The 14482-nt window shown below is 56.9% G+C and overlaps 1 protein-coding gene and 1 long non-coding RNA gene across 2 annotated transcripts; one reads left to right on the forward strand and one right to left on the reverse strand.

The window, feature by feature from the left end:
- The first annotated feature begins 2971 nt into the window (after positions 1-2971).
- LOC120702428 lies at positions 2972-4576 on the forward strand. The gene is made up of 3 exons (XR_005686409.1): positions 2972-3591; positions 3809-3891; positions 4099-4576. It is a non-coding gene; the product is annotated as an uncharacterized LOC120702428 (long non-coding RNA).
- A 1445-nt stretch (positions 4577-6021) lies between these two features.
- Positions 6022-7045, reverse strand: LOC120704981. The gene has a single exon (XM_039989531.1). The coding sequence runs from the start codon at positions 6866-6868 to the stop codon at positions 6224-6226; it is 645 nt and encodes a 214-aa protein (XP_039845465.1). The 5' UTR covers positions 6869-7045; the 3' UTR covers positions 6022-6223.
- Positions 7046-14482: the final 7437 nt, after the last annotated feature.

The following is a 14482-nucleotide window of genomic DNA, read 5'->3' on the forward strand; positions in this document are numbered from 1 at the left end:
ACTGATCAGCATAGGGTGTACAGGCTTCTTCCCCTTCACATCAGTTACTCCCTGTTGTTGGATAGCAAACAATTCGTTGCTGTAGTATGTGAGGAATTTTACTGATCCAAGCAAGGAGACATTTTTTTCCATGTGTTACTTCATTGCGGTTAAACCATGATCTCCACAGGAGTAGTAGAAGACGCCCAGCCGACTGGCCATCAAGATTGTCAATCAGCTCCAGCAGCCATTCAGGGCCCGTATTTAACAGTGCTTCCTCGCCTGGCAGAAGCCAAAACTTGCGCATTTCAGTCCTAAGGGAGGTTGCAAGATTACAGCGAATCATTGCATGATGTTCATCCTCCACCTCCATACCGCACACCTCACAAATATTTTGCTCTTCCAGTCGACGAGTATGTTTATTATCCCTTGTGGCCAGTCCTTTATGAATAAGTCGCCAGGCAAAAATCTTCACCTTCTGCGGTATCAGCAAAGCCCAGAACTTCTTCCAAATCATCCTTGCACCATCGGGCCTGCTGCTGGAGCCCTGCATACCATGTTCCAGGTCACGAATTTGCAACCCCAAACGATAGGCACTCCTAACTGTAAAGCATCCTGTTTTCTCATAGTGCCACGCAAGTTTGTCGTCCATGGCGTTCCAAGGTATCTTAATCTTTTTTATTTCTTCCACATCATGACCAAAGAAATATCTGTTTAGTATTTCGGAATCCCATTCCTTGGTATTATTGACAATGAGTTGTGACACCCATTTTAGTCTGCAAGAGCTACGCTTCCCAGAGGGTTTCAAATTTATCCCTCTCGGGATCCAGTTGTGTCTCTATATCTTAATGTTTGTTCTATTGCCAAGGCGCCAGATGACCCCCTTTTTCAACAGCTCTAGTCCAAACATGATGGATCGCCAGACCGGAGAGGTATGAGCAGGGAAAGCAGTATCACAAAGGTCACCATTTGGATAGTAGACTGCCTTCATGACTCGGGCACACAGGCTATCAGGGAATTCCAGTTGAAGATCTGAAAGTCTCTGAATCCCAACCCACCTTTTGATTTACTTCTTGTGAATTTGTCCCAGGCGATCCAATGTGTCTTCCTCACTCCATCACCATCCCCCCACCAGTAATTGCGTACCCCTCGAGCTAAATCCTCACAGAAGGCTTTGGTCATTTGGAACACACTCATGATGTAGGTAGGAATTGCTTGGGCAATTGATTTAATAAGTACTTCTTTACCTGCTGCAGACAATAATTTTTCGGACCATGCTGAAATTCGTTTTCCGAACCGTTCACGGAGTGGCTGGAACCTCTTTCTTTTTTGCTGGCCATCAAGCGTTGGTAGCCCCAAATATTTTGGCTCAAAATCCACCTTCTCCACTTCCAGAATTAATCTGATTTGTTCTCTGCACTCCTCATTTAAATTTTCTCTTGTTAGAAGCGCTTCTGTCCTGTACATGCTTCGAAACGATGCAGCAACTTTTTTACCCTGGACGCCTGCTCTGTTGTCGCTTTGAAGAATACTAATGCATCATCAGCTAAGTATCATTTAAGAATATTTTGTATGAGTATATTTTTGTATTGTTGCATAAGTGAAATACGGGGTAGTACCTAGTAGTAATTAATGATTCGACAGTATCATGTTCATTCTCATCGAAAGTTTCATAGATATTATTAAATAGACTGTCATGTCCGCATTTTGATGATGTGATAGTTTATTAAATAGATAACTTGTGTCTTGCATTATATTCGACCTAGAAAACAAAAAGTAGTTGAAACTATGCATTGAGGAGGGAGGTTCATCCTAGTTTCAAACATATAATGTATCATTCTAGTTAATCGTGTTTATGAAACTTCCGCCCAGAATGGCCTTAGAGCATCTCCGGTCAAGATCTTCAAAATTTAGGCTCTTAAAATTGCATTTGCAGGCCATAGCCCTGGGCACGAAAAACCGAGAACCGAGGACTGAACCGAAAAAACCGAGAATTGGAACCGAACCGAACCGAAACCGAGAAATTCGGTTCCTGTTCGGTTCCTACATAGGAACCGAAATTGCTCAGTTAATTCGGTTCGGTTCCCGGTTAATCGAGAGAGAACCGAAATTTTCAGCCCATTAAGCTCAATAGAGCAAGGCCCAGCCCAGTCGCCCACACCAACCCTAGGGTTGAACCCACGACCCACCCCGGCCACCCCCGCACGACCACTCCCTGCCCCCCCACCTCACTCCCAGGCACCGCCGCCCCCGCCATCAACCTCCATCCGCCGCCGCCCCCGCCCTCGCCGCCGAGCGGCCACCGTTGCCCCCCGACAGCGCCCTCATCCCCTCCCTGGCGCGCGCCACCGCTCCATCTTCCACCTCTACTGCTACCGGAGGTGTGGCCGTGCGGGGCAGCGGCGCGGCCGCCGGGGCGAGCGGGAGATGGGCGGATGGCGGCGCGGCTCTTCCTCCCTCCCGGCGTGCGGCGCCCCCGGCTCCTTTCCTCCCTCCCGGCGCGCCCCGCCCCCGTCTCCCTCCCTCCCTCCCTCAGTCCCTCCCGGTGCGGCGGCGCCACGCCCGGCCGGCGGCCGCCATCTCCCTCCTCCCTCCCTCCCGGTGCGGCGGCGCCACGCCCGGCCGCCATCTCCATCCCTTCCTCCCGGCGGCCACGATCTGCGTGAGGGCGCGGATCGACAGCGACCTCCACCGGCGAGTGCGTGTGGCGGCTGATTTTTTTCTCTTTTTTTCATTTTTCCTTCTTTTTACTTTGCCCCGGTAAATCTCGGTTCTTTCGGTCAAAACCAGAACCGAACCGAAGGAACCGAAACCGAAATTCGTCGGTTCCTACATCTAAAAAGAACCGATCGGTTTCAGTTTTTTAGGAACCGAACTTTCAAAAGAACCGAGAAACCGAACCGATTAGTTCGGTTAAAACCGAACGCCCAGCCCTAGCAGGGCAGGCCACATAAAATAGAGGTTCAAATTTAGACCCAACTCCAGCCGGGGCTGGAAGTTAGTCCCTACTCCAGCGGTCCAGCCACGGTCGCCATGCCCAGCCGCCTCCGCGCGCCCGCCCGTCGCCGTCGCCCGCCACGGCCGCCTCCGCACGCTCGCCCGTCGCCGTCGCCGTCGCCCGCCACGCCAGGCCGCCTCTGCGCGCTTGCCCGTCGCCGTAGCCCGCCACGCCAGTCCGCCCTCCGCGGCTGCGCCGCGCCCCTCCCCGGGCTGGCGTGCCAGCGCCGTCTCGATGTCCTCCTCCCGAGCTGCCTCGGCCGCCTCTTCCTACCGGCGGCGCGTCAACCTCCTTCTCCCGGCGCGTCCTCAGCCTCCTAGCGTAAGATGGATCATGCTCTGTTTCCTTCTTCTGGTTCTTTAGCATTTTGGCTCAGCCGTTCTGTTTTACTAGTACAGTAGTAGTTAGCATTCACATTCCGGTCAGATTCAGATCTTGATGATTGCTTATGTCCCTCGCTCGAGTCGACATGTGGCTCACTTCAATTTTTACCACCATTGAAAGGCGATTACGTTTTTGTCTCGGCTGCATCAGGTGCCGTTGGGCAGCTTGTTGGGCAGCTTGCTAAGCTCACGGGCTGTTATGTGGTTGGCAGTGCTGGTTCTGATGAGAAGGTTTGTGAAATCTTATCTTCCTTTTGTCTTTGCTACGATATGCTCTCTTGCTCTAGTTCATGTGCAGCTTTGTGAAGTCCATTAGTTACCTGCATACAGCCAGATGTCTTTTCTTTTCTGTGGTTGTTTAATTTGTTTCATGCCAATAATCACAGCTCGAATGTTGCATTATAGTAGTGCAGTGTCATCAACTGAATGATTATCTGGTCTTCTTCAGGTTAACCTTCTGAAAACCAAGTTTGGCTTCCACGAAGCATTCAACTACAAGAAAGAGCAGGACCTTGATGCGGCTTTGAGGAGGTTCGTGATCTCTTCCAATCATCCATTGTACATTTCAGCATCAATCATTCATGATTAGTGGAGTATTTTGTGATGAGCTGATTTACTACTAGCAAAAAGAACAAAAAATATGTAGCTGCTTTAGGATTTGCTGGTTCAGCAGATAATTAGAATGGTTAAAGCGTTGATTCCCTGGTACCTTTTTATTCCCTGATGCTAGGAATTTAGATATGCTGACAGGTCAGACGATGAGTGTGAGGAGCCCGACGATTTTAACTACCATCAAGAGCCGAACGGTATCCGTGTGTTGAAGCCCAAGGACTTTGAGCATCGTGATCCTCTTCTTCTAAATGACTTCCTCAAGATACACGAAGAAATTGAGGACAGGTCGTCACATGAGCGACTTCGTGATGATCTAGTAGAGCATCTATGGGCAAGATATAGTGCTAGGTAGTTTCTATGGGCAAGTTATAGTGCTTGTAGTTCCCATGTAATTTATAACTTAATGTGTTGGGTGCTAGGTGTGTGAGTTGTCAGCTACACTGATTCATCATTTGATTACAGTTGTTCCTTGTGAATTCGATCAATATCATTTCAATTGATATTAGCAACATCTCCTGTTTGGGTACTATCATTTGATCTGCAACATCTCCTGTTTCCCTGAATTAAAAAGACAAGAGACAGTTATCATATCATTTCAGAGATATTAGCACATTGTCAAGTTTATAAGTTTGTAAGTTTCAGAGATATCATATCATTTCAGTTGGACTGAAAAATGCTGACAATATCAAATTCAGTTTTTGAGTGGCTAATAGGTTGGCAAATGTGGGAGCAAAAATTAGCTATGAGATTGTCTGAAAAATTCAGTTTCTGAAAAATGCAGATACTTGCTTTTAGCAGTAATCTGTTGTGCCAAATTAGCTATGAGATTGTCAGTTTTGCTGGACATCTCCTGTTCCAGATCAGAAACTGTTTTCAGATCACCATTTGCTGATAAGAACACACCAACTGGATCATCTGATTTTTAATGTACTAGGGAGTGCAGATCACGGTTTCCTTAGGAACTAACTTGCCATCGTGCAGGTATGTTGAGAAAAGGAGCAGCCATTGCCTGCATTGGGAAGGATCCTCTGCTGTTTTGACTCATCACATCAGTTCCCAAGGATCCAGTAATGCAGGAATGGAAGCTTGGTGCAAGACTATCTGACCCAGAAATACACTTGATATTTCTTCTGAAATAAGTTATTTACTCTTCTGTTATTTTGATTGAGTATTATATTGTCAGGTTCTTCTAAATGCTGGATCGAGAAGTATATAACATCTGCTAAGCTGAATATATTTCCTCTGATACAGTCTGGGGCGCCCATCATTACAATGTCTGAACCAACATCACTGAAGATCCTAGCACAGCTAAACCGTGTGCCACTTGATTACAAACCCCTGGGACATGTTTAATACTTGACCTGATGAATTCATGATGCCTCTCCCAATGCCTCTCCCAGCTGCAGCTCGTGCTCCTTTGATACATGTATTCTTGTCGAAGCACTTGCTTGTACTCTTGTCGAAGCTGATACAGTGAGAACATGATGTGAAGTCTGATTGCAGAGCACAGCAGCACCCAGAAGCAAAGAAGCACATGCTGCTGCTTGTGTCGGCTGCTGACCGAGCTCCGAGGATGGCCGAGGCTGACCGGCGGCTGCGGCTGGCTGCGGCGGTGTCGCTCTCCGACCCCGAGTGCAGGCGGCGCGCGCAGGCCGAGGCCGCGGGCGGCGGCGACAAGGAGGCCGTCCGCGCCTACTTCAACTCGACGGGGTTCGAGCGGTGGCGCAAGATCTACGGGTCGGCGACGGGGTGGAGCTGGACATCCGGGAGGGCCACGCGCAGACGGTGGCCAAGGCGACGGGATGAGCCGAGGGCGACGGGGTGGTAGCGGCCGGCGCACCGGCGGGGCGGGCCGGGGAGGTGATGGGGCGAGGGCGGCGGGGTGGCGGCCGGCGCGCCGTCGGGGCGGGGAGGCGTCGGGGCGGGGCGGGGAGCCAGAGCGAGACTCCTTTTTCTAGGGGCCTGCTACTTGTAAATTGTAAATAGGACCTCCGTCTGCTGAAATTTATTTTCTCCTTAAATTCTCAAAATTTAGAGTAGAGACCCAAATAAAAGCCTGAGCTGGAGTTGCTCTTAATCCCACATCTTCACCCTGCGTTGCCAAATCCAAGCCACACTGGCTACGAAGTTCAACGTACAGAAAAGAAGAATTCATCAATGTTCAAAACAGTAAACACACACACACACGCGTGGCGGCCCGAATTATTGTCTCTAATCTTGCCGCGATCATCGGCGTAGCATGCCGATTATATTAAATAGGCACGCAATCGACCGGCGGCGGGGGGCCATCGGGGGCACCACCACTCTGTTTAGCAGCAGCTTCGTCGACGAGGACGAAGCGGACGGGCCGGCAGGCCAGCTTGATGTCGAACAGCCGCGTCCGTGCGATGCCAACCTTGAACCGCGCCGTGGCGGTGACGACCACGGCGAACCTGTTGGTCGTCAGGTCGCCGGAGGAGTCCGTCCAGATCCCCGGCACCAGCAGCAGCGTCGCGGAGAAGTCGGCGACGCTGCGGCGGCGCTGGCACAGCGGCAGGGTCGTCGTCAGGTTGGCCGTGACGAAGGCCATGGACTCGGCTCGGACGACCGCCGTGCTGTTGGTGAGGTCGACGAACATGCTCTCGTACCTGACCGCCGCGCGCTCGCTGGTGTTGTTGGCGGCGAGGGTGAGGAGGAGCTCCACGACGCCGCCGCCGTCCTGGGACGACGACGACGACTTGCCGCGGCTGTAGCGCGCGCGCGTGACGCGGAGCTGGAGGCGCGCCGGGCGCAGGACGACGGAGGATACGGTGACGACGACCGCCACGGCGAGCGTCGCCGCGAGAGCCCCCAGGACGAAGCGCTTGGCCTTGAGGGCCATCTGGCCGGCGGCCGCCGCCGGAGCCGGAGGCGCCATGCTTGCTTTGCTTGTGTGGATCGATCGATTGGCGCGAGATCGATCGAGCAACCAGTGTACGTACGCGGGTGAAATAATCAATGTTGTCTGTGCTGCTGGTGACGTATTCGAGGTGATATCAGCAAAAACCAAAGCTGCATATTTACTGCAATCATAACTTCATAACAACTTTCGTTTCAAAAAAAAAAAACTTCATAACAACTGCAATCGCACAGCTATCACGTACTAGTCTCCCCTGCAGCTGCCTGCAATCGTGAGTTACTCCGGACAGTTCAATTAATCCACTGGCAACTGCGTGCAACCGATCGTGGATGGATCGCTCCTCTGCTCGAGGAGCGACGACTTGACTTGGTGCAGGTCGTCGTCGTGTGCGAGCTCAGCTCGCTAGGGCTTTTGTTTGACCCAGGTCTTGTTTAGTTTCTGAGGGCAGGGGCGGAGCTGCCTTGGTCTGTTGGGGTCCGGCGACCCCGACGAAATTTGCAAAATATAGTGTAAAATACTATTTGCCCTGTATTTTACCCCGTCGAGCTAGTACAGCCGACCCCGGTGGCTCGATCGTCTAGCTTCGCCCCTGTCCGAGGGTAAAGTTTTTGAAATATAATCTTTTTTCAAATTTGAAGTATTAAACATAAAATAATCACAAAATTAATTATAAAATCCGAAACAAATTTATTAAAATTAATTAATCTATCATTAGCACATGTTTAATGTAGCAATTTATTGGATGATCTCTGCGTTGATTATGCCGGGGCACAACATCGTCACCATGAACCCCTCCGACTTGAACATGCTGTACAAGAAGCGCCGCACCATCAGCGACGCGGCGATGCGGGTACAACACGGCGGGTAGATGGAACCCGCCGGGTGCGAGGACGACGAAAGCGCAGGAACCAGGCGAACAGTTTGATCGCGACGTTCCCGGCGTTGATTTCTGATAGCGAACAAGAGATCGATCGCAAGCCGAGCGAGCGGCGATCCAACAAATCCAACGGATTGAAATCACGTACCCTAGTCTAAACCGAATAGGACTCCTCCGGATCGGAGGCAGAGTCGGTTACACCAAAGTAAATATTACGTAGATGCCGCTGCCGGCGCCGGGATAGGATCAGTTGTGACGTGACGCCATGTACGTGACGTGCAGGCTCATTGTCGTGGTGCTGCAAACCACGGCCGGGTGGCGGAAGGCACCCGCCCTAGCCCAGAGGGTGTGTACTCAGGGGGTAGCTCGTCTTAGATCGATCTCCCTTCAGAACACAAGAAACACAGCAGGATTTAGAGTGGTTCGGGCCGCCGGAGCGTAATACCCTACATCCACTGTGTGTTGTATTGCCTTCCCACAAGCGTGAGGAGGTGCGAGAGCTTGAGTCTGTATGGATGTCCCTGTGCACAGCGAGCGCCTCCCTTTTATATCTCAAGGGGGCGCGTACACAGTCGTTGGATCCCCGACAGGTGGGTCCAACGATGTAGTATAACCTAACGCACTGTCCATGCATTATGGCGTCGCAGGCAAAGGAGATCTTTCTCTTGGATTCCCTCGCCTGCTCCCGGAGCCCTTCGTCCATCATGTCCTAGCGTCGTCTTGTCAGGTCAGGCCCGTCGCAGCTAGTGACACCGCCCGTCACATTGCTTAAGCGGGCGGTGTAGCTTGCGGCGTAGGCGGCATGATGGAAAAGTGCCGTGCTGTCGTATCCGTTTAATGCTACAGGCGGGCTCTGCGCGGGCGCGGCTCAGGCGGCTGCACTGTGCTCCTTGGTAATACGCGGCGCGCAGCGGGGCCTGACAAAAGGCTGTCTTGTGTACCACGGCGACAGAGCACGCCTTGTCTATCGCATTAAATGCGGTAGGTGGGCGAGTCTTCCTCCGGAAGGCTCGCGCACGATCCCACGCCTCCGGGACACGTGGCGGCTTCGGACCCCTACACGGTGAGGGGAGTCCGGACGGGCGTAGGAGGTCCCGGACCCCTCTGGGGGTCCGAGGCTTCGGCGGTCAGCTTGGAGCTTCCCTTCCATGGAGACACGTGGCGCCACCGGACCCATCCTCAGGCGGGGAACGGTCCGGGGCCGTTGGCCTGGTGAGGGAAAAGCCTGGCCTGTGGGGCCTGGCTACTCCGTCTCTCCCGCGCAGCTACGGATAACTACGCGGGTCCTGCTTTGCTGCCGTAAGAGTGGGTATCCCTGTTGCAGGGTACCGACAGTGGCCCCCGGGCCCACCTTGGGGGAGGTACGAGCCCACAGGTGGGGCCACTTCTGCGATTTGGTACTATATAGCTTGAAGCTCCTTTCTGCAGGTCTTGACCGGCTTTGACTACCCATTGGGTTGGTTGCTGCCTCATCACGTCGCAACGGATTACTGACTAAGGGCCCCACGATAAGCGGTTCACTTAGTCACTCGCGCGACGTTTGGCATTGTTGCGGCCGGAGTAAACGGATCATTTACCACCGGCGCAGCTCCCGAAAAGCTCGGCCACGCCTATGATTAATGCGCGCACGTCAGCTCGGCTTCCGCCTTGCTTCACGCGCGCGGGCGACGGTTCGGATCCCGCCTTTTCGCACCCCCGTTGATTACCCACCCTCCCTGACAGGTGGGCCTGGGCCCCTCACGTCATGGACTGGGCGGCTAACTCCTGGTGCGAGCGTCGCTTGAGTTCCGGCGACGGTTCCGGGGCGCGCTGGTTGAGACAGGCTTTATAACGGGGCATACCGTATCCTATGGTTGCTTTCCCGCATTCGTCTTCTTCCTCCAGCCTTTGCGCCCCTTTGCCTCCGAGCCTTCCTTGACCTTCTCTCCCCCCTACACAGGCTCCTTCCTCGCCCGTCAGGAGATGGCATCCCTTGTTCATCCCCGTCGCTTCCAGACCGAGGGAGAGCTGAACACAGTGCGCCGCCTGCTCGGGTGGAGCGCTCAGGAGACCGGCTGGGGGGTGCGAGCAGGCTCGGTTCCCCTTGGCAACCTCCGCGCCGGGGAGTTCGTGCTATTTACCTCGCACGTCTCCGCCGGCGTGGGGCTGCCGATTTCTTCATTCTTGCTGCTGCTGCTGGAAGACTTCGGCCTCCAGCTTCAGCATCTGACGCCCCACTCCCTCCTCCTGGCGTCCATCTTTGTGCATTTATGCGAGATGTTCGTAGGAGTGCGTCCCTGCGTCATCCTCTTCCGCTACTTCTTCATCCTGGTGAAGTCCGGAAGGAGCAAGGACGAAGTGGGAGGGTACTACTTCCAGATAAGGAGCGACCTGCCGACTCCCTACATTCCGGGCCTTGCTGGCGGAAGGTGGGAGGAGTGGCGCAGGGATTGGGTGGTTGCCACCACCGAAGCCAACGAGCGCCTTGTCCTGCCGACCGCGGGGCCCGCCTCCGACAAAGCGTCCTGGAGGGCCAAGCCATCGCTGCAGCCGGAGTTCGACTCCGTGCTGGATAAGATCAGGTCACTGGCAGGGAGCGGCCTCACCTCGTGGCACGTGCTCGGCGACTTCGTGAAGCGCCGGATCGCCCCCCTGAAGCAGCGGCCGCGACCGGCGTGGAGCTTCACCGGCCTCAACGATTGCAGCAGGACCCACCGCGGGGAGGGAAGCGACCTGACCCAGGAGGCCTTGGAGGTCCTGGTGCGGAACGTGACGGGAGACACCTTCATCGCAGAGAATCTGATCCTCCCGCAGAGCATAGTCCCCCTCTGCGAGGACCCAGCGAGGGTGGCGGTGCTGGCCACCCTGCCAACCCTGGACGACGGGGGACTGGCCCCGCGGCAGACCGGGGGTGACCCGAACCGTGGGCTCCGGATCCCTGGCTCGTCCGGGGATCAGGCTACGCTAAGCGCTGCGGGGTCCGGTGCCACTACGAAGGGGAAACAGGCCGCGGCTGCGGCCGGCTCCAGCCGGGCCCAGAGCAGCTCCGGTGCGTCGTCAGGGGACGTAGGCCGGCGGAGGCTACTCCGGGGCGACGGGACCCTGGTGTCGGAGCCCGCCGCGAAGCGCCAGAGGTCTTCCGAGGGCGCAGGCCAGGGTAGCTCCCGGGCTGCTGGCCCCCACGGGTCCTCTGGCGTAACTGGACCACCACCATCGCCGCCGAAGAATTCATCGCGCCGGCAGCAAGAGCGGCCGCAGCAGGAGCAGCCGCAGGAGCAGCGGCAGCAGGCACGCGGACGGCAGCAGCAGCAACAGGAGCGACCCCGGGTTGCACCCATGCCGCAGCCGCAGGTACAGCAGCAACGGGCGCAGGCCCGGGTTACGCCTGTATCGCAGCTGCAGGGGCAACAACAGCAACAGCAACAGCAGCAGCTGCAAGAGAAGAGGCCCGGGCTCCGGGGACGCTGGGTCCCCGGTTCTGCTGGGTTAGTGTCATCTTGCTCTCCTCCCTTGCGCCGGTGTTCTGTTTTTTTTGTGTTGACGGCTTTTCTGCTTTGCTACCAGGGCTTCCCGCCCCAGCGGTTCTTCTACCACCGTTGGCACATCAGCAGGTGCCCGGGCGGCAGCGACCTCGGCATCGACAGCGACGGTGGCAGTAGGTGCGGGACCCTCAGGTACGGCGTCCTGTTGCTAACTCCGTGACACATGATGCGATGCTGACTGTGATGCCATTTCCAGACTCTGCAGGGCTCTGTGCAGCAGCGGCAGCGGCGGTGGCGCCGGTGCTGGGTGCAGCCGCTCCTGACGTATTGGTGGCGGGGGCACTCGATGCGGCCGCGTCTGCCACAGCGGCAGCGGGAGCACCGAAGTTAGGCTCGGCCGCGCCCGACTTGACGGCAGCGGGGGCACCAGAGCTGGGTCCGGCCGCGCCCGACTCGCAGCGGAGGCGCCGGAGCTGAGTCCGACGGCGCCCGACTCGGCGGCAGCGGGGGCGCCGGAGCTGGGCCCGGCCGTGCCCGACTCGGCGGCAGGGGAGGCGCCGGAGCTGGGTCCGACGGCGCCCGACTCGGCGGCAGCGGAGGCGCCGGAGCTGGGTCCGACGGCGCCCGACTCGGCGGCAGCGGAGGCGCCGGAGCTGGGCCCGGCCGCGCCCAACTCGGCGGCAGCGGCGGCGCCGGAGCTGGGCCCGGCCGCGCCCGACTCGGCGGCAGCGGAGGCGCCGGAGCTGGGCCCGGCCGCGCCCGACTCGGCGGCAGCGGAGGCGCCGGAGCTGGGCCCGGCCGCGCCTGACTCGGCGGCAGCGGAAGCGCCGGAGCTGGGCCCGGCCGCGCCCGACTCGGCGGCAGCGGAGGCGCCGGAGCTGGGCCCGGCCGCGCCTGACTCGGCGGCAGCGGAAGCGCCGGAGACAGGTGCCGCAGCGGAAGCCCCTACCTCCAGCTCCGGTCCTGCTGCGGAGGAAGAGTTGGAGGTGGTGTTTGGCAGGCGGCTCCTGCAGCTCCAATCCCCGGAGGAGGATGCGACTCCGCTTCCTCAGGTGCTGTTGCGAGTTCGGCGTTCGATTGAAGAGGCAACCTCCTCCGCCGAGGTGGCCTTCCGGCGGGAGTGGTCTGCGCTGGAGAGCGAGCGTCAGCGCCTCTCCGACTGGCACACCCGCCTGGAGGCGCACACGAAGGCGGAAGCCTCCCGCGCTGCGGAAGCTCGGTCGAAGCTCAAGTCGGACCAAGAGGCCTACCGAGCCAGCCTTAAGAAGGTGTTTGACCGAGAGCTCGCAGTGTCGAATCGGGAGAAATCCTTGGCACAGCGGGAGCAGGACTTCACCCTGGAGGTTGTTGGGTTTGCTGCTCAGCGGTCCGGCCTCGAGGCTCACCTCGCAGCCCAGCAGTCAGAACTGGAGACTCGCAGCGAGGTCCTCGAGGTCCGGAGGCAGGAGCTCGACGTCTTCTCCGCGACTCTGCAGGGATGGCATGAACAACTGCAGGAGAGGGCCCGCCAGCTGACTGCCGACGAGGCGGACTTGGAAGAGGACCGGAAGTCTCTTGCCAAGCGGGAAGCTCACGCCACCGCCATAGAGAAGGAGCTTGAGCGCCAGCGAGAGTCGCTCAAGAAGCGGAAGGTATACGCGGAGCAGAAGGAGACCAAGCTGGAGGAGCGGTCCCGCGGACTCGAGGAGAGATCCCGCGAGCTGGAGGAGAGGTCCCGCGAGGTGGAGGTGGCCAAGGCGGCCTTGGACACCCGGGTGCAGGAGGCTGTCCGGGAGGCGGTCCAGAAGCACCAGGAAGACCAGCGCGCTGGAGCTCAGCGGATCGCTGACTGGGCGGCCGAAGCGAGCCTCGCACTGGTGCCATTTGGAATGAGCCCGATCCAGGTGGCGGAGCCGCCAGCTTCGATAGCTGACGCCCTCCCAGTGTTGAGCTCCGCTTCGGATAGGCTCCAGCGCCTGGGGCCGGTCCTTACTGGACAGCTTGAAACCGAGGGCCGCGAGCTGATCCGGATGGTGGCGGAGCACATCCTGACCTGCCTCCGGAGCCACGACCCGGCCATCTCGCTGGCGCCCGTGGTCGATGGCCCTGTAGCAGAGACGGAGGCCGCCGCTCGGGACAGCGTGCGGGAGGTCGTTGACTTCGTCGCCGCCTACTTCAAGCGAGAGCCTGCGGACCCTTAGGCTGGGGATTGTATCTTTTTTCTTTTGCATTATGTAACAACATTGTATTAGTTGAAAGTTTTTGAAATAGAAGAAACTTCAACTTAGCTGTTTGGCGGTTGTTGATTTGCGGTATGCGGCACCCCGGCGCCCTGGCCCCCTGGCGGATAGGTTCAGTTGTCTGGACCTGTCTGCCACCTTGGGCATAGGTGTCACATAGCTTGCAAGGCGAGCAAGCGCCTTGTTCCCTGCGTAGTATACAGGAGTACAGAGAGAAGAATCAAATTTGCTTATATGGTAGCAATGATACTGCAACTTAGCTATTTGACGCATGCAGAATCCATCCATGATGTGTGGGACAAAGCGGATGCCTGGGCCCCCTGGGAGAGAGACTCAGCTGCTGTGAGTCTGTCTACCACCGAGATTGGCTCTTATCCTGCATGAAAGCTTTGAAGCAGATACTCGGCCCCCCTGGTAGATAGGCTCAATGGTTTGAGACTGTCTACCACCGGCCAGGTTTGAACCTGTGTACCACCTCAAAGTTATAGCTTAGAGCAGACCCGCGGGGCTCATTCTTGACCAATCCCAGGCTTGGTACCAGGTCTAGGACTCTAGATGCGCAGGTCCAGGTAGCTCTGTGCTTGTTACAGAGTGGGGGAGTGCGTAGGCTTAGGGTCGGAACCAGGCTAAGGCGCTACGCAGGGCTCCGGACCACTCCAGGAAACAGTACGATCTTTCCGGACCTGGCTTCTTCGTCCTAGACCCTTCGCAGCAGTGGGTGAGGTCACTTTGCTGTGCTCGATCCTTTGAGATATGGTGCTGGACACGCCGTGTTGGACTTAGGAAGCCAGCTCTTGATCTGGGACGAGGTCCGGGCCCCCAATTACCCGGCTCCAGGTACTAGAGTACTCGTTACAGGGTGGTGGAGAGTGCAGGCTTTTGGGTACGGAACCAGCTAAGCGGCTACACTGGGCTCCGAACCACCCCAGGAAACAAGTACCCGCTCCCCAGAGTAGGTCCTTAGGGGTCCGGACCCCGCTCCTGCAGCAAGAGGGTCCGGACCTGTACGGTAGTCCAGCAGCTCAATGCAGATCTTAGTTGCAGCAACAAGAGTAGAGGTCCCGCGGGGGTTAGA

This window comes from Panicum virgatum, chromosome 4K (assembly GCF_016808335.1).
Source record: "Panicum virgatum strain AP13 chromosome 4K, P.virgatum_v5, whole genome shotgun sequence".
Taxonomy (NCBI): Eukaryota; Viridiplantae; Streptophyta; class Magnoliopsida; order Poales; family Poaceae; genus Panicum; species Panicum virgatum.

Bases quoted from the DNA above. Each gene is read 5' to 3' on its own strand.
- LOC120704981 (XM_039989531.1), bottom strand. From the start codon at position 6,868: ATGGCGCCTCCGGCTCCGGCGGCGGCCGCCGGCCAGATGGCCCTCAAG.